This window comes from Notolabrus celidotus, chromosome 4 (assembly GCF_009762535.1).
Source record: "Notolabrus celidotus isolate fNotCel1 chromosome 4, fNotCel1.pri, whole genome shotgun sequence".
In the NCBI taxonomy this organism is placed as follows: Eukaryota; Metazoa; Chordata; class Actinopteri; order Labriformes; family Labridae; genus Notolabrus; species Notolabrus celidotus.
In genome coordinates, this window is record NC_048275.1 from 18,501,009 (window position 1) to 18,528,676 (window position 27,668).

The window sequence follows — 27,668 nt, forward strand, 5'->3', positions numbered from 1 at the left end:
TTGATTTTTTTTCCTATGCAATAAAATAATAATAATAATTTTAAAAAAGGACTAAAGGTCAATTAAATCACTTAACTAACTAAAATGTGGACTTGAACACACCTCCAGAATAGTGGGCGTGTCTTCTGAGATTATTAAAGCATCAAGATGATTCACCCCTTATTCCAAAACCCTCTTATGGCTACATCCATACAATTACAAAATTGAAAATATGGGAGGTCTAAATAGAATCATTTTCCTTTTAAACAGCAAGTTTGTCATGTGAGTGAGGTGTGAACCCGCAGCAGCGCTGGTCTTTCAGGCTTTCTCTGCTCACACCTGGGAATGCTGCTTCTCATTTCATACACTTGTGCGCATGTGCACGGCGTCTGAGCATTGCCGTGCAGGGAGGGAGCTCCTCTCGTCCAATGTACTATCTTTGGTGCGGCAACGCAGCAGCAGCAGCGCGGTGAGAAAGGAAAGGGCGCTCAACTGTAGTCAGCGGCAGCGACCCAGCAGCAGACATGTCGGACAGTGGGAGTCAAGAACCCGCCGATGCCGCGGCCCCCCGCAGCGACAGCCCGACAACACGGGCACCTATACCGCCCGTCGGCAACCGGGTGTCTGTGGTGCTCGGGGCTCAGTGGGGCGACGAGGGGAAGGGGAAAGTTGTGGATCTCTTGGCACAAGACGCGGATATGGTGTGCAGATGTCAGGTTGGTTAGCCCATCATGCTGCATTCACTTGCCCTGCGTTCACTGCAGGTTAAGCTAGTTACTGGAAACACTGCAGCCAGGTAACAGCGGCTCGTGTATGATCCATTCACCTGATGGCTGTGTGTTAGCTCACAGACATCTCGGTCACCGTGCTGGATCAAGTGTTTTGCTAATGTCACCTTGAATTTCTGCTAGCTGCTTTTAGCTCCTCAGACACATTTAAGGATGAATTGTGTCCTTACGCGTGCACATGACAAGGAGATGTTAGCTCAGTAAATCTATTGCTGACTGGAGAGACCAGGTGCATCACCCAGACCGGGTTTTTAGAGAAACCATGAGTGTGTTACAGGCAGACCGTGAAGTACTGGTGCTGGCCGCAGGTTAGGAGTCATTAAATGGTCACTTTAATTATACAGAGCTGAGAGAAGATGCTAATACTTCCCTGTCACATCTGGTATTATGATTAATGCAGGATCCTGGTCTTGATGCCTTTTCCTGGTCTGGCATGCAGCCTTGAAGTGGAGCGTGTGAATGATGTGGACTGATGTAGCTGAGTGAAATGATTACTGCCTGTACCTTTTCATTATATCAATAACACGAAATATTATTATTACACTGGACCCCACCTCTACATGTGGAAGTTTGAATTGATTATTGACCTTACATTTGTTTCTTACATACACTACCAGTCACAAGTTTGGAAACACCTTCTCATTCAAGGGTTTGTATTTATTTTAAATATTTGAAACACTGTAGATTAATATCAAACACATCAGAACTATGGAAGAGCATATATGGAATTTTTTTTTTTTTTTTAAATGTTACAAACCAGAATATGTTTTATATTTTAGATTCTGTAAAGTAGCCCCCTTTTTCCTTCATTACAGCTTTGCACCCTCTTGGTATTCTCTCAGTCTGCTTCATGAAGTGGTCTCCTGGAATGGTTTCTAATTAACATGACCCTTGTCAAGAGTTAGTTTGTGGAATCCCTTGCCTTCTGAATGTGTTTGAGACCATCAGTTGTGTTGTTCAGAGGTAGGGTTAGTACACAATGGATAGCCCTAGTTGACTATCCATATTATGGCAAAACCATATTATTTCATAGTTTCGATGTCTTCAGTATTAATCTACAATATCCAAAATACTTCAAAAAAAATAAATAAAAACCATTGAATGAATAGGTGTGTCCAAACTTTTGAATGGTATTGTAATTGTGTGGGCCAGATGCTGTTGCATGTTGCATACATGGTTTCATCCAACAGTCTATAGCAGAGGTTCCCAAAGTGTTGGTCGGGACCCCCTGGGGGGTCGTGAGAGATCTCTAAAAATATGTATTATTATTATTATTTATTTTTGTTTATTTACCTGTTTTTTATGTTTATCTTCCTTTTTGTTTGTACTGTTAATTATTATTATTATTAGCATTATTTTTGTATTTTTGTATTTATTTATTTATTTTCTTTGTTGGTTTTGTATTACTTTTATATAATATTTTAACTCTTGGTGAACAGAGAAATACTGAAAAAATGCAATAAAAAAGTTCAATGACAAAGTTATCTAAAAATAGTAAATTGTAGCTATTTATAGTAAAAAATATAGACAGAAATAGTAGCTAAACTTGAAATAAAACCTTGAAAATATAAAATGTAATGAGTTTTCTACCTTTCTTTTTGTCAGATGACTCCTAAGTTTAGGGTTAGTGAACAGTTAATTATCAAAAGCATCAGCAGCAGTAGGTTAATTCATAACGGCACAGGAAACACAGCCACATGCTCATATAGGTAGGCTAAATGAAGCCACAATAAACCACATTGAGGGGCAGTGGGGGTTGCGAGTCTTTGGCACCTATATTTTGGGGGTCGCCGGCTGAAATGTTTGGGAACCCCTGGTCTATAGTACCCTCACTACCATTTGTAGCACATCTAGCAGAGAATCACAGCCAAGCAGGCGTTGGTTCTCACCAGATTACATTGATAACATTGAAATGTACAAACTCTCTTATGAAGTTGTCTATTCGAAAAAGCTGATTCCTTGTTACTTTGGCGTTGCCATAACGGAGTAAAAGTCTGCTCAAATTGCAGTGGAGAACGTCTGAGGTTGGTCAGGCTCTAGTACTTAACATGCACCACGTTATCATGTCTGTCAGGCTGGGAGGGCACATTGTGCAAGAACAAGACAACAGATCACATGCATGTGTAATAGTATGTCAAGTTGTGCATGTAAATGATGCTGAAACCAATCTGACATCAGGTGTGAGTGGGGAATATGGCGTGTACAGCTCAGCTCACTTCACCCCCTGGATCATGCTGTGTGTTGGATTTGCATGCTCGGTGGTTTGCACAACAGGTGGATGGAGACTCTGAGTTGTTGTGTCTCTATAACTCCATCTATTACAAGAAAGCTGAAGTCTTGCCAGTGTGTAGAAGTCTCTGGTGTAACCGTTTACTGTGTGTTTGGTCAAGCGGTCTGTCGGGACTGAAAATAGTGATGTGTTTTGGCAGTAGTGATTGTCTGGCAACAAAATATGTGTGAAGACTTTAAAAGAGCTACGTTTGGCTGTATGTGTGGAGCACATCAATGTTGAGTGGAGTACTTCCTACTTTTGTTGAAAACCCTTCAAACCTTTTCAGCTCTTGGTAGTTTCTGTCAACTCTTTTCCTGCCCCAGAGCATGTCGCTCAAAAGGCTCTTTACTGAGGAAGTAATCTGAAATGCACTCATGGAAAGGAGCAGGTAAAGTCACAATGACAAGCCTGCTGTGCTTTGCCTTTTGCAATGCTTTAGTTCTATCTCAGCATGGGAACAAAAACTCAAGGTTTGAAAGTTTTGATTATGTGCTATGCAGCTAAATCTACTTTTCAAATGTCCAAAATGTATCACCCTTTTGTGCATACTATGTGTCCTAATCCTTTATCCTGATGGTTTTGTTTCCTTGCCCTATAACATAACAAGCTATTGGACCAAATGTCCAAGAACTGATATGCCAAAAGAAGTAAACTGAGTCTTTTTAAAGCAAAAATCACTTGCCGTTTCTGGCGATTCAAGACTGTAGCATTTAAGAAAAGCAGCAGATTCCCAGAGGATGTTTCTCATCTGTCTGCTAGCAGTTCTGTGGAGTTCAGATGTCCATTATCTGTTTCTGTTAATAACAAGTTGACATAATGACATAACAAGGATTCCTCTGAGCGTTCTTCCTGCAGTTTTGCCCTGGCAGGACACGTGTAAAAATAAACCCCTCTCTGGCAGTGGTCCTGCACCACGTCCCCTGCATACGTTATGATGTGTGTGTGTGTGTGTGTGTGTGTGTGTGTGTGTGTGTGTGTGTGTGTGTGTGTGTGTGTGTGTGTGTGTGTGTGTGTGTGTGTGTGTGTGTGTGTGTGTGTGTGTGATAGAGAGAGCGTGTTGAAATGCTGAGCAGATAGTGTTGATCTTTTTATAAAATAAGCCTTGCCAGCAGTCTGGCGGGTGTTCCTAGAAGTCACAGTGGGGGTGAAGAGACAGGAAAGAAGGGTGTGTGTGGCTGAGGGTTCGTGCTACCAGCGAAACCTTAACTGAAAGCAGTTGGCATTGTGTTGTTATTGTGTTATGCTGAATGAATGTATCATGCTTTATGAGGAGAACGGCTGGGATAAAGCTGCATTCATTTGAACTTGCGGAATATGTGGGCTCACAGCATAGACTGTATAAATAATGAACGTAGTATCCGTGACGTCACCCATCTGTTCCTGAATGCTGTTTTGAAGCCAATCAACAGCGGCAGCCATATTGAAAATGTGGAACTCAACCAGGCATAGTGTGACGCAAAGAGGCGGAGTTTGAGCCTCCTAGCCAACAGCTATGTGTTCCTGTCCAGGAGTCAAGTCAGTCATGTCCTTATTTGGGCAAAAACTCGTAATCTTAATATCTTCTGAACCCTCGCGTTAGAAAAAAATTCACCCACTATACAGTGTGTGCCGATAGAGAAATTAGCTACGTAGAGCCAAGACGTTTTTTGAACCAGGCTGTAAACATGTTTATTGATGCTGCAAATATTGTCTTTTTTGAATTGGTGTGTATGTGGTTTCCGGTGTTTCTGCAGCCAGCCTCAAGTGGATTCTCGATGAATTGCAGTTCATAACTCTTCCGCATGGGCTTCATAGTTTGAGACCGGAGGTTGCCGCTTGGCTCACAGTCAGTAATGAATCGGGGATGGTTCAGAATAACCACAGTAGCATTGCACTGTTTACATACTGTCTTCAGTACAGATATGATGCTTATCTTTGTCAGACACATGAAATAATGAAAATATAAGCAATCAGGAGCTGAAGAAATCAAAGGACCAGCTAGAGTCTGAAGAAAAGAACGACTCTGTTGTTTGCTTGGTTTTTGTAGGAGGTTAACTCGAGCAAAATTGCAAAAAAGTTCAGACCTCTGAAATCAGATAATCAGGAGAATGCATTAACAACACAAACAGTGTAACTGCACTGAAGGCTAATTATGTCTATCTCCGGTTAGAGATCAGAAGAATGTCCAAAACAAGCTCTTCAAGTTTAACTGATCACATTTCCTGTTCGCCAGAGTGACTCTCTGAGGAACTGAATCAGGATCCCACTTTGGGTTTAGCAACAGTTTTGTGTATCTGTTTGCTAGGAGACACTCCATGCAACGCGGTGTCATGTTGATATATATGATTTCAGCTGGACACACCTACACAAAGCACAGATTCAATGCACCGGACACAGCTGCTATGGAGATGTTAACTGAAACCAAGGCTTGGTTTTCAAACAAACTATTGTTTTTAGCCCTTCCTCTGGACATTTGACAAAAGGAGGTTTTGTGCACACAATCTTCAGATGGTCAGATACACCCTATATGACGCACCTGCTAAACTATAATACCTACATCACTTACAGAAAAGATTGACAGAAGTTCATTTTCATGTTGAATAACACGTGCAGCAGGGATTTGGCTTTGACTTGAGACCTCTTACCTATAAAAAGCTGTGGTTTTTGAACACACCTTGGAACCCTCATGCTCATAAACAAGAGTTATACACCTTTGTTTTATAAATGTTCAATAACTTTCTGTTGTGTTTGACTTAAGAAACATCTATAATAATTAATAGCTCTTCTTCACGTTCCTGTTTAAAACTAAAAAGAATAAAACCAGACTGTGAACATGTTTAATTCTATTTTATAAGATCCAGCCTTAAGTCTACACTTTAGGAAGTTCAGTTTATAACACCTCTGAATTGGCTTAATTTTCAACACTGAAGGTCCCTGCTTGTTGTTGCGTGACATTATCTTTCCCATTCTCTATTATAGGGATTTTGTTTTCACATATCTCACTGATAAAATCAGTTGAAGAGAGAGTGCAAGGAAATGAGGGCATCTGTGATTGTGTAAAGGAAAAGCCTGCCTCACTTTTTCCTCGTGTACCTGTTCTTCCTGCGGTCACAAGAACGGCCTACTGACAGTCACATGCTCTGCTGCAAGGAGTGAAAAAGACATTTCCTGGTCTCATGTCCCTCCTATAGGCCAACTTGTGCTTTTTTTACTTCTTACTTTTAATTAATTAATTAATTTTTACTAAATGAACCAGATAATTATAGGACTGCAATCAATGTCTCCTTTTTTTTTTTTACTTTTTATTTGCTTTTTTTCCAACAAACATAAAGCACAACAAATTATAAACAAACAAACATAAATATAGCAAGGGGTGCCGTCTCAATATCTAAAGTTTTTTTTAATGAAGTCTCTTCATCACAGCAGTTATCACAACCAGTCTTTTTATTCTGGTAATCAGTCCATTTATTCCAGTGTTGATCATGGGTCCGTGCTTTAGTCCGCAGGTAATGTGTCAGTTTTTCCATGGAATATAATTCTTCCACTATGGCCAACCACTGTCCTGGACTTGGAGGATCACTTTTTAACCAGTTCCTTGTGACTGCCTTTTTGCAGGCAAGAATCAAGATTTTAAAAAGGTAGATATCCTCTTTAGGGATCAAGTCATTAGGGATCATGCCCAGATACACAATCCGGGGGTCTCTGGGGATCTCGTAACAGAATATCTTCCAAAGACTAAATAACACTATCCCAGAATGTTTTCAGTTTTACACACAACCCAGAATATATGTGAGTGATTGACATTCAGCTGACCACGTTGTCTCCAACATTGCTGCTGAGTACCTGCTTATTTTTAATTTGGTTTCTCCTTTTTTTTTAACTTAATTTGATGTATTTTGATTTTATTTAATTTTGGAGGGCAGTTTGCTGATTAGTCTATCTGTTATTGAAGACTGAAGGACTGAAGACTAAGATCAGCTGTAATAGTATCCCATGTCTGCCCTTTCAAACCAAAGCAGCAGGTTGTTAGACCTGTTTTTAACCTCAGGTCAGGAGCAGGGTCACAGGTTCAGATCAGGTAACATATGTTGACTAATTAGCACCAACAGCTACCCCAAAGGTGTTTGTTTATTTTTGGGGCTGTTACTTCATTCTAAATAAGGTGAAAGGGAAAACTTAATCAGCCTTTCATTTTGAATTTATTCCACATCCTTCTGTTTCACACTTTAACAGCTCTTCTTATGAATCCAAAACCTCACAAATCTCACTCTCCTTATCGTAAGACTCTAATTTGTGATAAATAAACTTCTGAAATTAGGTTTAGTCATTATTAGGATGTAATTGAATGCCTTTGTCATTTTATAATGTACAACAAACCAAGTAAATGCTTCTCTAAATAATAATAATAATAACAATAATAATAATGATACTTTATGTATATAGCACTTTTCAATATAAGTAACAAAGTGCTTTACAGTGGGCAATAAAAACAAGAAGAAGTGCAAAGCAAAATGAAGAGATTAAAAATAAAATGAAATAAAAGCTTAAAAACCCTACAAACTTATAAAACAGACCCTTAAAATCTGAGCTAAAATTAAATAAAATCACACAATAGAAGCTTTCCTGTAAAAAATATGTCTTGAGTAATGACAACAATCGGTAAATACACAACAATCAGCCACAGTAAAATGATAAGTAATAGTGTATTGCACAGCACAGGACAGTGCATTCTGTATATTGTATAGCAGACCAGCTATTGTGCACAGTGAACAATATATTATATTGCAAAGTAGATAATGTATATTGTACAGTAGACATTCTCTAATGCACAGTAGATGATGAAATTACACGTTAGATAATATTAAATGCAGAGAACATAGTGTGTATTGCATGAGTGACACAGTATAAGGCACAACAAATAAAATTAAAATAAAACAAATAATGTATACTTCACAATAGTTAATGAAAAATTCACAGTAAATAATGTAAACTGCATACTGGACAATGTATTGCACCGTAAAATGTGCTTTTGATAGGGGATAACATTTAAGAAGACTAAAGAGATGCAACTTAGAACAGACCGAGCATGCAGTATACTTATCATAAAGATTAGACTGACAGTAAGAAATAACATTATTGAACAGAACAACAGACAATTAGACGAACCACAGTGAGTTAACACATTCAGTCTCTAACCATGGATATTGTTGGTTGATCATTGGACTGTATGAGAATCAGTCTTAGTTTCTGTGGGGGTTGGAATGAATCGTAAAACTATCTTAAAAAGGAGAGGCATCTACCCCCATCTGTTCCGCTGCTCCACCTTCAGGGTACTGCTGTGGCCAGGAATAAACCCATGTGGTTGAAGCACATGTTGGGCTTGATTTATCCCCAAAGGCACCAGCATAAGAAACACATCGTCAGCTCAGGATGGGCATAAGTTCAATTTGCACCTCAGGAAGTGAGAAATGACGCTCGCTTTCCATTCACAGCTAATGTCATCATATTGTTTTATGTGAAAAATGCAGAGTATAAGCTCTCCAGCTGTGGGACATTAAGCAGAGAGGAGTAAAGCAGGGATTGGGATGTCCTCACAAACAGAACTCATTGCTTTCTCTCTGGGGCTTCACTTCTCTCTTCAGTGTCAGCCCTGCTTTATCATGTGCTAGTCAGAATGCAAGGGCTAAATTAACAATCAGCAAACACATATTGTCTTTGTTTAATGCAGGTCTTACCCCTTGATTAATAGAAAATGGTTCTTTTGGCCAGCCAATCAGGCTAGCTTCTGCACAGAGCTATTTTGATTCCCCTGCATTGTGCACTTAATTTTTTCCACCAAGATACAGAAAAGATTCATACACATGCCCAGAAATGTCTGAAACTCAACAAAATAAGAAAGCAGGTACATGCAGGGTCTCTTTAGATGTAACAACACTGAGGGGAATTAATTTTACTTTTTGTTGACAATTTTGTGTAGAAGTAATCAAAGTTCAGTTTTTAATGTCTTGTGCACAAAAAGGTACTCAGCCCACGCAGACGTACAAATCACCAAGGAGAAAAAGAAACATGTGCGTCTCAGTACAGGTCAAAGCTAGCTGAACCCTTTGTAAACAGATACTGAAGTCTATGTAAATCAGACACAGAACAATTTAGCACCATTTCCTGACATTTTGCAGAAAAGCTAACACCCACAGGTGCATATCGACTCCAAGAACCAGAAACTTTTAGTTCCAGGAACTTCTTTTCAAAAGAAGAAGCTGTGATTCGCTTGATTTAGCAGCTTGTAACAGTAGTCTTCTTCTCTAAACCCACCGTGAATGCGTCTCTCCCAGAGTTCGGGTTTTGATAGTGACTCTGTAAACTGGAGACCTTCAGCTGAACGTGTCAGTCAGTGTTTGTGGAGTTTAAATGAAGTCACTTGCACAGCTCTTTGAGTCTCTGCTGAACTTTGTCACAAGTCATGTTGGTAGGTAAGCCATATCAACTATCAAATCCTTTTTGGCAATCTCCTTTACATGCCTCTACCTATCTGCCCCCCTCTCTGCTCAGCTGGTATCTGTATGTAAGTTAAGAACCAGTGTTTAAGGTAAAAATTGTTTCCTGAAAAGACCAATCCCTGAAACTGTTACAAAACACAAAAGCATCCCCTGATATGGAAGAAAGTTTCAGGCCCTCCGCCCCCTGCCGTCCTGAACTTTTGTTTTTCCTGCTCTCAAAACACAAAGAGTTCCTCGAATGGTTCCTTGTTCCTGGGGAAACTTCCCGCTGTCGAAAAGCACCTTAAGATTGTGAATGGTACTCGCCCACAAATAAAGGCTAACAGCCAACTTTATAAATGAACTTTGTGGCCTTTGGCGCACCTCCAGCAGATACAGGTGGAATTCTTTAGGCTGACAGCAGTGAAGTTTGTTCAGTCAGAACAAATAGGTGAGTCAGACTTCTGCAACTTGTATGTGCAAGCCTCACAGGGGGAAAAGATTTTCAGGACAAGGGTTTGCAGATATTCTTGGCCAATCTACCGCCCAAGCTTTGTTTTGTCTTTGCCCTTGATTCGATTGTTGCACCTGATTGGTGCTTCATAAATCACACTAGTTTGTAAGAGGATGAAGAAACACATTAATCCCCAAGCTGAATGTTTGTTGTGTGATACAGGAGTTGTTGGGAGCAGCAGGTCTTGACAGGATATGGTTTTGGTGCATGGACTTGGAACAGTATTTACATAATGTTTAATCTGAAGTATAAACACTCCATTTTACATATTCATTGCTGACATATTTGTCTGTAAGTTTACACTGCTGCGTGGCCTTTCCCTCTGATCTGATTGCACAGTGAGCAGGAGTCTCTAAGCAACGGCACACATACTAACACACAGTGGCCAGTGGTTTATACATGATGCTTGTTGTTACTTGCTGAACTATTCGGCCTCCATTCCATCTCAAACTTTGTTTGTCTCACTGTCTGTTCCTCTCCCTCGCTTTCATCTGCAGGGCGGAAACAACGCAGGACACACCGTGGTGGTTGACTCAGTTGAATACGATTTCCACCTCCTCCCCAGTGGCATCATCAACCCCAAGGTCACTGCCTTCATTGGTGTGTAACACACAGATGCATACACGCAGAAGCACTCAAAGTTACACTCGCATTATTTGTGTACATTCTCAATGTCAAACACACACACACACACACACACGCACACACGCACGCACACACGCACACACGCACGCACGCACGCACGCACGCACGCACGCACGCACGCACGCACGCACGCACACACGCACACACACACACACACACACACACACACACACAGCCTCTTGATCCAAGGCCAAGCTTAGCTATATTCTTGATGAATTGATCGGACCTGCTTTTAGCCTGGCGTTCGTCATCGCCACAGTTGCTACAGTGAGTGTGATCAGCTTGACTCAGAGCCAGACTGCAGGCCGCATCCACTCCTCTGCATTAACTTCATTAGCTAATGGTATCTCCACACCCTCCACACAACTCTTAAACATGAACCCCTGCATGAGCTGTCAATACAGGATTCAATCTTTACTTTTTTCATCTTTGATGAATATACTCTGCACACTCAGATCATCTTGATTGCAGGGTGTGTCAGGTTTGATGTTCATTGGTTCCTTGCCTGTTGCTCTAATCCCTACAATAACAATAAATTTAACCTTTTCACGTCTGTTAGGTCATCGGTTTATTTTAAAGATAAAAACAAGATGAATTTCTAAGTGTAACAAATATCAAACAATGATTTTCATTTGATCAGAGCTTTGATCGCTCTGCTATTTCTTGCTCTGCAGATTTGGTTTTATTGGAGCTAGGGGTGGGAATCGAAAACCAGATCCGACTTAGAACCGGTTCCAATTGATCAATTCCATCTGAATTGTACACCTCAAATGTTATCGATTCTTCTTAACGATTCATTTCCCAGCACAACGTCACGTCGCAGAACCTTGCATTACGTCACACACTCTGCGACGCAGAACTCCTAAGTGCAAATACCTCAAATATGCTGAAGCATTTGTCGACTCGGCCTCGAAGCTTGGGGTTCGCATCGTGCCGAAGTGGAGAAGGGTTCCAAGCGAACATGTTCGCATCAAGGAGGTGAACCCCCGCCTACCTCTCCCCTTTCGGAGACGGGACGCTTTCCCTCAGGCTCGTGGGGCAACGTCCGGACTCACGCGGCCGAAAATGAGGCAACGAGAGCGGGTAGAATACCTCCGCGACGACCCCCGAAGAAAAAACGTTTTTCCTCTCCAAATTCAAAGTCTTTTCATCCAGGCTCCAGGGGCCATGTCCGGACTCACACGGCCGAGAATGAGGTCAACCTATTGTTCAGTATGTTCAAGTTGAATATGTTCATGTTCAGTCTTGTGCGGACACCTTTGGTGTGGAAGACTGTGTAGAACTACCTTTTGTCCCCTCAAAAAAATACTCAGGAATTGTTAGGAGAATTGATAAGGAATTGGACTGATAAGCAGAATCGACAATGGCATTGACACTGATAAAATCTTATCAATTCCCACCCCTAATCTGAGCTACAATGTATAAAATGGATTGACCGAGTTGAGGTAACAACTTTTCTGTTCCTCTGTGGATCTGGTCAGAGTTTTTGGGCTGTCTGAGTTTGTTTCTGTGGAAGGTGCTGAGACTATTTTGCCAGATCAGCTGGCTGGTCTGTCATTTAGGATCTGTCCATCATGAGCTGTGAGAGGATTATTCCACCACAAACTGAGACTGAATTAGAAATGAAACAAGCATTAGCATCTCTTCCTTAATGTAGTATTTTATGCATGTGGATATTTATAGACTTGCTAGTAGCAGCTTTGCTCAACTGAGAGTGATGTTGGTGTGTCAGTCAGTCCACTACTTTGATACAGACTTATGATACAGAAATATCTCAAGGATGGTCACATAGAGTGCCGTGGTACAGCAGTCATAGATCAGAGAGGATGCAGCTGACTTTGCAATCCTCTGACTTCTTCTCCATTGACACCATGACTTTAAGATCCTAAGACCGTTACATAGAGAGGATAGAGTAAAATACATATGATACACAGTGAGACCAAATGTCATACAAATCATTGTATTATTTCCGTTTCCTCATCCCAGAGTGGAGCAGTGTTTTTGTTTACTTTACCTTGAGTCTTCTCTGAGTGGAAAAGTACATTTGTGGCCTCCAGCACTGGTTGCAAATCTGTGTTTGGGTCTTCCCTGTTCTTGAGCCAGACATGGTTTGACTCGCGTCTCCCACATTCATGCCTCCCAGTGGTAATAAGAGTGTTTCTTGTTTACTTTTTTAGTCTGTAAAACACTTCTTAACTTAAATTTTGTCAAAACAATGACCTCATATCTCCTCCAGCTAATGCAATCCATTTAAAAGGATAATTAAGACCAGCTGTTTAGATTTTGAAGGGAAGGTGTCTTTTAGGACAGCTCTGTCAGACCACGATACATCCCTTTAGATCACAGTTATGATGTCAGCACACAATACTGATAAATGTTTGACCACAAGTGCTGAAAAAAGTTAGCAGCAGCTTTGCTCGCAGAACCTGCAGCTGTATCGACAAGCATCAGTGTATGATGACTTACTTACTTCATGCAAGTTTATTTTGGGTATCCTTGACTGATGGTGTGTTTTATTGATAGTTAAAGAGTCAGCCGTGGAGTTATGTCTGCTGTAGATGTTGAGTTGTATGGTATTACACCCAGGAATGTCTCTAACACTCTCATTTTGATCAAACTAAAGCAAACCTGAAAAGGAAAAGCCTTCTGTAAGTGAGAAACTTCAGCTTCAGTCAAATCTGAACACAAAGAGTCAGTGTGCATAATTTAAAGTTCAGTGAGATCAAACTTTTGCAAGATATGATTTAAGACTTCCAGTGTGAATACACGTATATGCCTTGAAAGAAAATGTGCTTAGATATTATAGAAAGCTGAGGATACTTTTATTAGGTGTTTAAGGCAGCTGACATTATGACCTTTCATAGTAAGAAAGACACTGGTGTTGATTATTAGCATCTACAATAACTCTGTTTCTTGTTAAAATATTGTATAACTTTCAGTGGCAGAAAGTATCAAACATAAGTGAAATTGAATCAGTGGTTATCTGTGTTTTCACTTGTGGTTGATGGCTATCACTTTTTGAATCGTATCAAATACATCTTCTTCTCCTCCTCCTTATGTCTGCAGAATATTCTTCTTCTGCTTAGTTTTCTTTTTGTTTGTGTTGGTTTACCTTAGGCAACGGTGTGGTGATCCACCTCCCAGGCCTGTTCGACGAGGCAGAAAAGAATGAACGCAAAGGAAACGGTAAGTGACCCACAGCTGTGTGTACACACAGAATTAAACAAGAAGTCTTAAAGTAGGGTGTTAGTGTGTGGAGACTTAATGTGTATTTGTCTTTGTGTGTGTGTAGGTCTCAAAGACTGGGATAAGAGGTTGATCATCTCCGACAGAGCACACATTGGTGAGTGTTATTCACCTGTTCCTAGATTTTTGTTTGTTTGTCTGTGTGTAAATGGTTGAATGAATGCATGCTAAATCGTATGTTTGAGCCCTGCCTTCTCTGAGGTGTGAGTGTGTGTGTCCCCTCTCTCCCTCCTCCAGTGTTTGACTTCCACCAAGCAGTTGATGACATTCAGGAACAGCAGAGACAAGATCAAGCAGGCAAGAAGTAAGAAACCTGTTGTTTAAAAGTAGCTGCTACACACACACACACAGACACACACACACACTGACACACGCACACATTCTTGTGCATGTATACAGGTGAAAGACCCGTATTTAAGCATTTCCTCCCCTAGCCTGTTACCTTATCTTAACCTTTACAACAACCTGCCAAACAGCAACCTCACCTGAACCTTAAGAGAGTCTGAACCATCTCACAAACCATTGAAGGTTTTTCAAAGTTCAGACTAGCCGAAATGACTTCAACTTCAAATATGTCCTAATTTTCCCAAAGTGTCCATATACAAAGCTCTAATCTGAACTTGGTCCTCTAAAACAGTGGTTCCCAAACTTTTCAGCAATCCCCAAAATATATATTCCAAAGACTCGCGACCCCCACTGTCTCTCAAAGCGATTTAATGTGGCTTCATTTAGCTGGTCTGCAGAAAATTTGCCAACCTATTTGAACATGTGGCTGTTTGTATTAATTAACCTAATGCTACTGATGCTTTTGATAATTACCTGTTCACTGACCCTAAACTTAGGAGTCATCAGGCAAAAAGAAAGACAGAAAACTCATTACATTTTGTATTTTCAAGGTTTTATTTCAAGTTTAGCAACTATTTTTTCTTCCTATTTTTTACTATAATGGGTAAAATTGACTATTTTTAGATAACTTTTGTCATTCAACTTTTTTTATTGCATTTTTTCAGTATTGCTTTGTTCACAACAAGTTAACAAATTATATATGATACAAAACCAACAAAGAGAAGAAAAAATAGAATAATAATAATAAATAAATAATAATAATTAACAGTAAACACAAAAGGGAAAATAAACATAAGAACAAAGGTAAATAAGCACAAATAAATGATAATAAATATTTTTAAATAACTAAAAAAAAAAACATTCTGGAAGACATCTCACGACCCCCAATTTGTGTCTCGCGACCCCCCAGTGGGTCCCAACCCACACTTTGGGAACCGCTGCTCTAAAAGACAGATAAACAAGTACAAACACACACACAACACTGCTAAATTTAGGATTACTGATCCTCCTGTATTTGTAAACTCAGCTCAGAAATGTCTTTCCACAGGATTGAACATGCATTTAATCTGAATACAGCTCTGCTAGGGTCACACAGACTGATGAGACAAGAAGGCTCCTGCTCAGGTGTATCACTTTAAACACTTTTACAAAGGAGCCGATGTTTATTGAAGTCTTCATTCATAACATATGTTCAAGAGAGACCCAGTATATCCCTGTTCAAAGCTGGGTTGTCTTAACTAGCTCAGTGATTTAATTTCTATACACCCATTAGGGGTGTTTAGTTAGTCTGTGTGACAGTTTATCATGTGGTGTTCTAAAGGGAGAAAAAAAAAACACGTTTTCACCAGTGGGATTCAACGCCGCACTCATTGCGAGCTTTCAGCTGATCTCTGCACCAGGCCGGTGGATTCTCAGCCTCTCAGAGATACTGAAAGCTTTGCACAGAACTCGCAGTCCTGCAGTTTCAATAAGGTGCCAAACTGGACAAAAAGAAAAAGTCTAGAAACTGTTAAAGAACCAAAAAAAAAAGGGCTTTTCAGGTAAGGTATCACAACACCCATTTTTGTTGTAACTACATAAATATCTTCACAAACAAAAGCAGGTGTGTCATTTCTTCTGTTCCAAATGCGTTAACAACAGAAAGCAGCAGCTCTTTTCACTCAAATCTAATGTTTACAATGTGCAATTTCAGGTTATATCTACTCATTGACAGTTTTTTATTTTGTGCTACCTAATACATCTACTCAAATACATAGTGCAAGTGCTTATTTGAGTTACTGTTCCCTTTTCCATCAGTCTGGTCATTCTCCTCTGACCTCTGCCATCAACAAGGCATTTTCATCCAGAGAACTGCTGCTCACCGGATATTTTCTCTGTTTTGGACCATTCTCTATAAACCCTGGAGATGGTTGTGCTGGAAAATCCCTGCAGATCAGCAGTTTCTGAAATGCAGTCTGGCTAAAACAACCATGCCACGTTCCAATTCACTTGTTTTTGTACTTTATCGTGTCTACTTGCCTGAATGCATTGAGTTGCTACCATGTGATTGGCTGATTAGATATTTGCATTAACAACTAGTGGAGCAGGTGTTTCTAATAAAGTGGCTGTTGAGCGTATAGACTGGTACTGATGATGAAACCGCCTACTATACTAGCAGTACCTACTGATTTGGCCAAAATTCAGTATGTAGTAAGTAGTATGTGAACAAGATCAAAATCTGCAGTATGCCAAAACTCCCCGGATGTCTACTGATTCAGGAAATGTCACAGTATGCATCGGACCGGTCTGCCTCACGTACTGTTTCCCATAATGCACAGCACTCGTTCCACTTTTTCTTTTCTTTTCTTTTTTTGACGGGGGAACTCCGTTTTTAGGTGCTGTGAATTTTTTTTAATTCCATATAAACCACTTCTTAACTTTTTAAATCATAAGTGGATGCTAAAGCAGCAGTTTTGTTCTCAGCTTGACCGTGGTTTACTTTCGCATTCCGAAACCAGAAATTCAGTGACGTCTGGCCCAGCGTACTGCAACACAGATCGAACAGAACAGTCATACTACATACTAAATTCAGATGCTGTATGTAGGAGGCAGCACCCACTGTAGGTAGTATGTAGCAGGCCGTTTCGAAAACAGCCTCAGTATCCATTTAGGATATCCTTCTTTAAGTTTGCATGTAGGGTAAATAAAGTAGGCTGTGGCAAACAATCCTTTCAATAGATCAAGTGTTAACTGGTACACACTGAGTGTGTCAGGTAAATGGTTAACTAGTTTAACATTTAATTTGAGCAATCCTTCTCTTATACTCTACATGTGCAAGAGTGAATGATTACCAGTGTTAGGAGTCCTCTGACTTTTATGAGATGCAGGAATAAGCAGATGAGACTGGAACATCAGGTACCAGCATTCACTTCTGATCAAATGAGATGTGGCTGTTTTCCCCTGTTTGATAACAATATTAAACCAACAGCTCTTTCTAATTAGCAGTGTGTTAATAACTGCCTTTCTTGTCATTATCTGGTGATGTGAGGAAGTTACCAGATGAAAAGAAGTTCAGAGTAGACGGATCTGTTCAACTTTTAACTGTACAAAGCAAAACAAAGTTGCTGTCAGTATCACATGCTGTGTTTTTTTCCCCTCTCTCTCTCTTCACTTGGACCCGCCCAGCCTTGGGACAACAAAGAAGGGGATTGGTCCTGTGTACTCAGCCAAAGCAGCACGTAGCGGTCTCAGGATATGTGATCTGTTGGCTGACTTCACCAAGTTCTCTGAAAGGTCTGTGCATATGGATGAGTATCAAATGTCTCTCTGGGGTTTTCAAGAATCTTTATTGAACTGTATTTGCCCTGAAAATACCATTTATGTAAGAACAAAGGAACTTCAAACACATGGATTCTTTTTTTTTGGGGCCTGTTTGAACTGAATGGAACTTTTTCAGGAACATTTGAATGAACTTTACCTGCATTTTGACCAGAAAAGCTAAGGTCTAAGAGAGCCATCAGACAAAAAATACACATATGGATTAAAACAATGCAATAGGCTCCAGTGGACTTGAAATATGATCCAGGAAATCCAGTTAGAGTTAAAGATCTTGATGGTTTTAATGCTTATCAGGCATAAATCCCTTTATAATAGATTGAGAAAGGATTTTGCAACATCTTCAAGTTTTTGCTGCAGTTACCTTTCCTTTTGTTGCAAGAATGCAGCATCGACTTCCAAATTTACTGATAAATGGGTTGCGTTTTGGTTAGTCAGATGACTTCACACTGAAAAACCAGCAACACATGATTTTTATTCTTTGCCAGGACACTCTGCTTTTGTGCCTACTGGTGCATGAGCAGGCTGGCTTCAGTCAAAAAAAAAAAAAAAAAAGAGGCTCGTTTTCCACAGAAGGCTGATGCTTTTGTCAACACAGCCTAAATGTCATTCCTAAGACACAGCTCCTCCTCCCCAACTAATACATGAATGCTGCAAATGCTATTGTTTCAAAGCCAAGGAACTGTCATGTTGGAACTTCGCTAAGAGGTCAAACCAACAGGATTTATTACAAAGTTGGTGTTCATTAACCTTCAGAGCTTAGATTATTCATGTGTCAGTAGTACATTTACACGAATCGTGTGCCCAACAAGTTATTCTGAGAGCTCAGGGTTTGCAGCCAATAAAACAGAAGCTGAATTCTCCCCCATGACCAACATCACTTTAGAGCCCTATCTTTCTACATTACATTTGAGTAACGGCAAGCTAATAAGCTAGCCTTGATTACCAATAGTGTCTTCTACTTTAAGAATATCTTTTTCCATCAGTGGCCTGGTTTGCCTGATTGTCATGGTTCTTCAGTGGAAAGAGGGATTTTCATTGGGGCTATTTTGTTTCAGAATTTGGCTCCTGCGGCTGCTTCTTGTCTGGGACTGGTTGTTGATAAGGAGCAATGAATCCTTAATGCAAAGTAAAAATAGAAACCTATGTCACTGCTGAGCTTTTTTATTTTTACAGTGTCCTAAACTGCAACATGACTTTGGACATAGTCACATGAGCCCTGTTTCTTTTTGAATTGATTTTAAAGTCATTTTACTTGTTTTTAAAGCTCTTAACAGCCTTGCTCCTCCATACATCACTGATCTCCTGTCATTTTATGTTCCAACCACATCACTGAGGTCCTCGAATGCTTCCCTTTTAAATGTTCCTTGTGTGTCTCACACAAGCGCCAGCCAGAGAGCTTTCTGGTTTTATGCCCCTAAGCTGTGGAACTCTCTGCCTCTGGACATTAAAGCGGCGAGCTCTCTGGGTGTTTTTAAAAGTAAACTTAAGACTTACCTTTTTAATCTAGCTTTTAATTTGGAGTAGACCTGGAGTGCATTATTATTATTATTTTTTTATTATTATTTTAACCATTGTTATTTGAATCATTGCTTTAACATATATTTATCTTATTTAATTATTTTTTTATCTATTTATTTATTGTGTTTATCTGATCTTGTTAATGCTACCTAATTTTTAACTTTTCTTTCCACCATTACTTATTTTATTAATTTTACTGTATTGATTTTATTTTATTTTTAAGTATTTTCTTTATAACCCTGCCTTTCATAATTTTACCATTGCTGTTGTTTCTGTCTCTCTGTTATTCTGTGAAGCACTTTGGGCTGCATGTTTTTATGTATGAAAGGTGCTATATAAATAAAAGAGGAAGTCAAACCCAAACTGATCAGTGTCTTGTTACAGGTATAAAGTATTGGCCCAGCAGTACAAGTCTATATACCCGACTCTGCAGATCGACAAAGAGGGAGAGCTGGTCAAACTAAAGGTAATAAGGATCAAACACACAGATGTATCTTGAAACATTAAATTGGCCTCTTTGCAGTAACATTGTGACTTTCAGGACTACGTGGAGCGGATCAAGCCCATGGTGAGAGACGGGGTGCACTACATGTACGAAGCCCTGCATGGACCTCCTAAGAAGATCCTTGTGGAAGGAGCCAACGCTGCACTGCTGGACATCGACTTTGGTGAGTGCACTGCTGTGTGTGCATGTGTGACAAGCAAGTTCATTGCAGTCAAAGCATGCATTACTTTTAACCTGTTTGTACATTTTCCAGTTGTCTCTTTATAATTGGATTGTTTGTGCTAACATGTAATGTAAGAATAAATGTTGTTTCTAACCGCTGAGCACTGTTGAGTGGATTTACAGTGACCCAGTGAAGTTTCCCTGAGATACTTAAGCTTTGTGATGCTCTTTACAAAAGCCTGCTTGGAGCTCAGACTAGGGATGACGGTAAGTTTACTAACCTTTAAGGTGCTCTGGCATCCAGGCTTGATGTGCACGCTCACAGTTGAACCACCTAATGCCACCTGACTGTGCATGAGCACCATGGTATCCTATAACAGCCGTCTGTCAGTCAGTCGAACACAGTGACAGAGTTTTCATTATATCCTTAAATATTCTCTGAAGGTTTAAAAGTATAACAGCGATATTTTTTCACAACGAACATGCTAATCTTGTAGATTTAAAATTAACTTAACGTAAAAATGCAGACAATACAGTAGTGGCATTGAGCTGACTGAAGGACTGTCATGCTTCAATGCTGTTTATTATCCAAACACCATGTGTCACTCGTGTGGTATCGGGGCACAGTGTCCTGCTCACTGATACTGGAGGCAAACAAACACTCACCATGACCAGCTATATCTGTACTTGATATAGAACGTGTGGAACATGTCACAGTGGCATTGAGCCTTAACATTAACCTTATGTGTTAGCATGAAAGGCTTCAGTGTTAACTTTAAAAACACTAACAGGACAGAGACTGCTGATGGTCACACTGGCTGCTGTAGAAGTCCTCCTTGTTCTGTTTTGATTACACAACAGTCTCCATGAACACTGGGGTGATTGGCATGTGGACAGCCTCTAGCGTCTAAGCGTGGAAACTCAACCCTGTTTGAATGCTGAGTAGTTGAAACAACCTCTGAAGCACACCAGTTTTTATGCCTGAGGTAGAGCTGATTTACTTTTCTTGTCAGTAGTAAGTGGTTATCACCTCAGGGACATGCTGGGGGGACGGTTTCACAAAAATGCTTGACAGAGTGTTCTGTCCTGTTTCAAGTATGTCTGATAGACGAGCTTCCTGCCCGTCAGGCAAAATAGATCCTGAAGGCTGTTAGTCTATAGCCAGAGTCAGTCCCAGCTGGGTATTTAATGACATTTTCCTGAGCTAAGTGAACATGCAGGTTTTTGTTAAGAACTAACGAGGTTGCCCGAGGGTGTCATGTACTGAGGTGTGATGTCTGGTGGTTGAAGAAGGGAGCAGGGCCCAGTTGTTAAAGAGGTTTAATCTGGATGAGAATGAACGGAAAGATTCTGAAAGATGCTTTGGGTTAAACATTTTATGTTTGATGTGAACGATTAGTGGGTAAATTAATTTATGGAATCAAAATCCTCTCTTTTTCAGACTGATTGTTTGTCTCATTTACTGCATCACAGAAGCTATACAGCTACCGAAGAGGAACATTGTTGATGAAATGTCTATGGCAGTGTTTTTCAACCTTTTTTGAGCCAAGGCACATTTCATACATTAAAAAAAATCCTGAGTCACACCACCAACCAAAATTGTTACAAAATGACACATTTAGTCTCTCAATATATGAATCTTTTTATCTGAGAGAGGGACTTTGGCTACTTCTTTAACTGTTTCAGGGCGAAGCATCTTATTTACAATAGCTTTTGCAGGTAGTATTAATGTCTCTGCCACAGTGTGTGACTTTTTTGATTTGGCTACGAGTTCAGCTGCTAAGTAACTAGCTTTGAGAGCTCTTGCTCTAGTTTTTCTCATAAAAGTTGCCTTTTCAACCACCCATATCACGCTCTTCATCCAGGTTAGAATTTGTCCAGTAATTACTGTCACTACACTGCAGGCAAGAGCCGTACTCCATGGCAAATTATTTGCAGTATATGAATAATACTTTTTTGAAATAATTAATTGAAATTTGATAATGTCCTACAGCACACCTGACGATCTGTCACAGCACACTAGCCACGGCACACTAGCCACGGCACACTAGCCACGGCACACTAGCCACGGCACACTAGCCACGGCACACTAGCCACGGTACACTAGCCACGGTACACTAGCCACGGCACAGTGGTTGAAAATCACTGGTCTATGGTATCAACATTTTTGTTAAGTTATCCCAATCCTACTATAAGTTTTGAACACAGACTGGAGGTTTACCCAGATCTTATTCAGTTATGCAATATTTTTTTTATTTTGTATAATCTGATTTTAAGATTTGATCCAGTCTGATGGCTGTAAACCCACCAGATTACTTTTGAACCACCCAGCCCAGGTTCTCAGCCTCTCAGGACAGGTACAGGCTGGATGAGTCAGTCAGGGCACTGTATCTGGATAGATGCTAAAACAGACTTATCCACTATGTCAACACAGTGTCTCGCTCCAAGGACTCACCCAAACCTTGGGGATTAATAAATTGAAAGGCAGACACAACGAACACTTTTGTTTGTTTCATATGCTTGATTTCTCCAAATCAAGGATTTCTCAAACTCTGGGATGACACGAGAGAGGTGGAGGGATGGACAATAGATGTGAGGTGACGGAGACAGGTGCATGCCAGTGTTCTAAAGTCATAAGGATGTTTGATATTATGTCCTGATTTGGATTCACACTAATAGTCAGCAGTTGGAGGATCAGCTGAAACTGGAGGATAAAGCCCAGTGAGGCAATTAAAGTGCTTTTAGAGTACTTTGATAAGGGAATATGTTTATTGCCACAATTTGAATAAAAATAAGACTTTTCTAAACCATTAATAGAATAACACTGCTGCACAATATCTGTTCAAAACCCCACTGAGATAGAAGTTTTTTTTTACTTTTTTAGAACAATGATGTTTTTAGTTTTCCTCAGAAAAAAAGAATCCAGTGGGAACTACTCATAGCTAATTTGGTATACTCTAATTGTTCCTGATTTTGTCTCAATGGCAGTGTCAGACTTTGAAAACCAATGCTTTATATGATTCTGTCCATATTTTTTCCAGTTGCTTATTCGTCACTCTTCATGTTCTTGCAGGGACGTACCCGTTTGTGACGTCATCCAACTGCACGGTGGGCGGGGTTTGCACAGGTCTTGGCATGCCGCCTCAGAACGTCGGGGAGGTCTACGGGGTCGTAAAAGCGTACACCACCAGAGTGGGCATCGGAGCTTTCCCCTCAGAGCAGAGCAATGTAAGAGCTTACGCACGCTGACATTCACTAGACAGTGTAAAGTGATAAACAGTGATAGTGTGCTGATGGTCATTAACCTATCAACAATATAAGGTGTTTGAATTTCAGAAATTGTGAAAATATGTCATGATAACTATTTTAAAGGTGATTGGAAGTAGCTTTGTTTTCAAACAGCCCCACGTTTAGGACATTTTCCCACACTGATGCTACTGACCTCCTGTAATAAACTTCATATTAATTTCTGTGGTCATGTTGTACTCTTTAGGACATCGGAGAACTACTTCAGACCCGAGGGAAGGAGGTGGGCGTGACCACAGGCAGGAAGAGGAGATGTGGTTGGCTGGATCTGGTGCTCATCAAATATGCACACATGATTAATGGTTTCACTGCGTAAGTACAGTGTGTGATCCTGTTGGGTTTTTTTGGTGTTGTAAGTAGGATCGCTGAAGTTTTTCATGTTAACAACAGTGTAAAGATTTGGATTTGATTTTTTTGTTTGTTGTCTGAAACTTTTCAGAGGTCTTTTGTTTCTTATTTTTTTCTTATTTATTTATTTATTTATTTATTTATTTACTTTCTTCAGTAAACAACAAGCCCATGAGGGATCACGTGTTTTTATAATCTTTGTGTCCTCTTCTCCCCTCCCAGTTTAGCACTCACCAAACTGGACATACTTGACGTGTTTGAAGAGATTAAAGTGGGAGTAGCATACAAAGACGACAACCAAACTATACCTCACTTCCCGGGTAAGCCGGCACATATACAGTGTTGAATATAAATGCTAAGAATAAGGGCCAAAGTCCAGGCTTTTCAAAGGAGTTTGAGTGCTAAATATCTAACCAGTCACTGGCTCCTCTCCAGCTTCTCCTATTTATAGAGAAATCCACTTCAGGGCACAGACATATTGATCTGTAGTCATAGCTGTGTGATTGCAGTCCCTTGTAAAGCAAGATGGTGTGATATTGCGTATGTCCCACAATCCCAAAAACCTTTGTGTCTTATTGATTCTGTGGCAGCCAATCAGGAGGTGCTGCAGCGTGTGGAGGTCCAATATGAGACGCTGCCGGGCTGGAAAAGTGACACCTCGGCTGCGAGGAGTTTTGAGGAGCTGCCTGAGAATGCTCAGAAATATGTTCACTTCATTGAGGAGCATGTGGGAGTGCCTGGTATGACCCCAAGTGAACACACACACACACACACACACACACACACACACACACACACACACACACACACACACACACACACACACACACACACACACACACACACACACACACACAGACACACACACACACACACACACACACACACACACTAAATATTAGATGACATGAACATTTTAATTATATAATGTAGCATTTAAATTTCCAGTTTTGGTAGAGTTGCTTTGAAAATGCATTGGAGAATTTTTCCATCCATCCATCATCTTTACTTATCCTGTTTGGGCCGATCCCAGCTGTCTGTGGGCAACAAGAGGTGGGTCCATCCTGAATAGGTCATCAGCCTATCAAAGGGCAAATATGTAGAGACAAACAACCAGTAATGCACATATACACACACCAACAGGCAATTAACCTGACAAGCATGTCTTTGGATTGTGGGAGGAAGCCTGAGTTCCCCTGAGAGAACCCATACATACACAGGAAGAACAGCCAACACTTTACAACCCATCAAGTCTCTCTTTAAGAAGACCATCAAAATGTTTGACAGAAAACCTCTCAACTTCTATTATTGCAATATACTCAGGAAGTATAATATTTTAAACATTGAAAATTTTCAAACCTACACTGACATCTGTCTTGTTTTTAAAGTTTTAAATGGGCTTGCCCCTCCATCATTGCTCAAATGTATTTTTAAAAAAACACACAATATGATAAATACTAGAGCACAAGCTAGAGGGAACTGTGATGTACCGAGACGAAAAACCAAATTCAACCAAATGGTAGTGTCTTTGAGAGGAACACAGTCCTGGAATAAACTACTAGCTCACATTAGAGAGCTTGATACCTACAGTACCTTTTAAAAAAAACGTTAAACATTAAAAACAAACCAGTCATGTATTAATGAATAATCGGTTTCATCACTTGATGCCTGTTCACCTTCCATCCTGTTTTTATAAAGTCACAAACATTTTGTATGGAAAATCTGTTTGTCAGTCAGTTCATGTAGTGTCCTGTTAACTGTTTTGTGACATCCTGTAATTTTTAAATTTTGCTGTTTCATGTTTTATGTGAGTACCCGCCTTAGAACTACGGATGAAATTTAGCTATTGTGCTAATACCGGCATATTTACATTGAGGCTAACTGTTGAAATGTTGATTAATGTGCATTGTCCTAATCAAATAAACTCAAATTAAATTAAACATGCAAACTCCAGCCGAGGATTTGCACCAGGATCCTTCTCGCTGTGAAACAACAGCGCCAACCACTGCACCACTGTGCAGCCCTTGGAGGATTTATGAGTTATTAAAACAGTTCCAAAAGTATTTATGCTGATTTCCCATTTGATAATCGGTAAACTGTGACATCTCTTGTCTTGCGGTAAAGATCAAACTTCTACATTTTGTATCTTAATGAATGTATACCTTTCCGGGCACAGATTTGGAATAAATGCATTTCATAGATGATCATACATAAGAATCCATCAATTTTTTATCCTAGGCTTATTGTTCTCATCCTGACAACAGAGTCCCATGGTAAGCCTGTTGGATCACTGATCCATATTTGAAATGGAAATCGTATTTGAACCTTGATATTTAAATTCTAACTCCTAAACGTATGTCTGTTATGAAAATGACCCATACTTTGTCAGCCCTGATGTAAATACAGCCATTAAAGTGTCGACTAGAGCCTGAACAGGGAACATAAAACAATCTGTAAGCAGCAGGACACCCTCTAACTAACCCAAAATACTCCCTCACACTGCTCCTCTGGTTCTAAATGACGTGGTTATCCTATCAGCACGGCCAAGCCTGGAGTGTGTTGTTTTTTTATTTGCTCCTTGGTGGATAGGTCAGGTGGAGAATATTGTACATTTAAAGACTGCCCTCTGCTGGACCACAAGGCACACTACATCAGTTTGATGAGCCTACATAAGGTGCATTTCGACCAAGAGTTCCGGGGTCTTTTAGCCCCCAGAACTACTTTCCCCGGAACTAAAAGGTTCCTGTGCCCCCATTGTTGTCTGCGTTTCGACCGTGGGTTGAAGTCCCGGGTAGATTGTGTAAATCAGGCCAGTGACGTATGGAGAAAAACAATTATATTAAATAATATTTATAAATCTTAGTAAAAAAAAAAATTAGTATGCATTCCCAGGAACTCCCTCTGTATTTCAACAACTGTGTAAACTCCCACAAACACTGTTACGTTCAACCGAAAGTCCCAGGAACTTTGAAAAGTACTACCCCCCAAGCAGGGGCTTTTCAGGGGGGAGATTATCTACCTCTGCACTAAATTTAGACCCTGGTTTCTCCGGTCAAAACGCACGTAGTTCAGGGGTAAAGTCCCTAGTTCCGGGGTAAAGTTCCTGCGGTCGAAAAACGCCTATACTGTGAATCTTCAGTTTTAACTGGTCATCTGACCTTCAGTATTAAAAATTTAAATGTGAGAGTCGTAAAGTAAAAAAGTCATTGGATTTGTTTTTTGTTTTTAAAGCAATCACCACAGAAGGTTTACAGACTGCCATAGTTATTCTATTTAAATTAAGAATCATTATTCTTTATAAAATTAAGTCTGGGACCAAAAAGTAAGACCTCTTCCTCTCTGTATCCTCAGTGAAATGGATCGGTGTGGGGAAGTCTCGGGAGTCCATGATCCAAATGTTCTAGATGATGGGAGGAGAAGCAGAGAGGAAGCACAGCAGCGAATCAACTGTACCCTCCATCCCCTCCCTACCTACACACAGCCTACCTACCTATCTGATGTTTCCGGCGGGGACATAACCGCCATAACTGTTTTAATGCTTTCCTGTCATATTACCAGACTGTCCCATGTTACAGACCGGACCTCTACGGATCAGACTAACATCAGACTGAACTCTCTATGAATGTTTCTCAGCATCTCTGTCGGGATTTTTAACAGTTTTAAACTACAGATAACAGCTTCAAGTTCAACTGCTTCTTAACTTTGTTCCTGTTTTTATCATAGCCATGTATCAAAGACACATGCGGCAACACCAGCTGCCATCAGGTTTGAGAAAGAACATGAGGAAATGGACTCAGTACATACAGATAGACACACGCCGACACAGGATCACGGCCCAGAGGGGCTGTCCACAGATATAAACTTTGATCATGTGTATTTTTTGTTCATGTTTTTGTGTTTTAAATGCACTGTTTCATTCTGGTGTCAAATCAATTTAAAAAAAAGTTGAAACCTCTGCACTTTAGATGCTTTGGACTTTATCTGTTTTATGTTTTCTTCTGCCAGGTTTACATCACATCCTGACACGATAAAGGGATACTTTAATACTTTTAATGTGTCTTGTGTTTGTTTTGTTGTCCTCAGGTTTGAAATGAAAGTTTTTTATATCGTTTTTGATTCAATCAGAAAATAACTGAATGTCTTGTAGCTAGTGACTGCTCACAATGAATTCAGCAGAGGCAACGTTGATGCTCATCTTCCTGTAGTGTGAGAAGGCTTCCATGGAGCAGGTGAGTTAATTTTCTATGAATGAGATAATGTGGTAACA

At 40.1% G+C, this 27,668-nt stretch overlaps 1 protein-coding gene across 1 annotated transcript; it reads left to right on the forward strand.

Moving 5' to 3' along the window:
• The first annotated feature begins 354 nt into the window (after positions 1–354).
• adss2 (adenylosuccinate synthase 2) lies at positions 355–27,454 on the forward strand. The gene is made up of 13 exons (XM_034682416.1): positions 355–695; positions 10,506–10,608; positions 13,771–13,839; positions 13,946–13,996; positions 14,137–14,203; positions 17,410–17,517; positions 19,465–19,546; positions 19,622–19,748; positions 22,821–22,975; positions 23,241–23,365; positions 23,624–23,721; positions 23,992–24,141; positions 26,753–27,454. Exons 1-13 carry the CDS (start codon positions 504–506, stop codon positions 26,803–26,805), a joined length of 1,380 nt encoding a protein of 459 aa, XP_034538307.1. The 5' UTR covers positions 355–503; the 3' UTR covers positions 26,806–27,454.
• The last annotated feature ends 214 nt before the right edge of the window (positions 27,455–27,668 follow it).

Bases quoted from the DNA above. Each gene is read 5' to 3' on its own strand.
- adss2 (XM_034682416.1), top strand. From the start codon at position 504: ATGTCGGACAGTGGGAGTCAAGAACCCGCCGATGCCGCGGCCCCCCGC. The intron at 14,204-17,409 runs GTAAGAAACCTG...GGACCCGCCCAG, and splicing joins CAAGATCAAGCAGGCAAGAA to CCTTGGGACAACAAAGAAGG. The intron at 22,976-23,240 runs GTAAGAGCTTAC...TGTACTCTTTAG, and splicing joins TCCCCTCAGAGCAGAGCAAT to GACATCGGAGAACTACTTCA.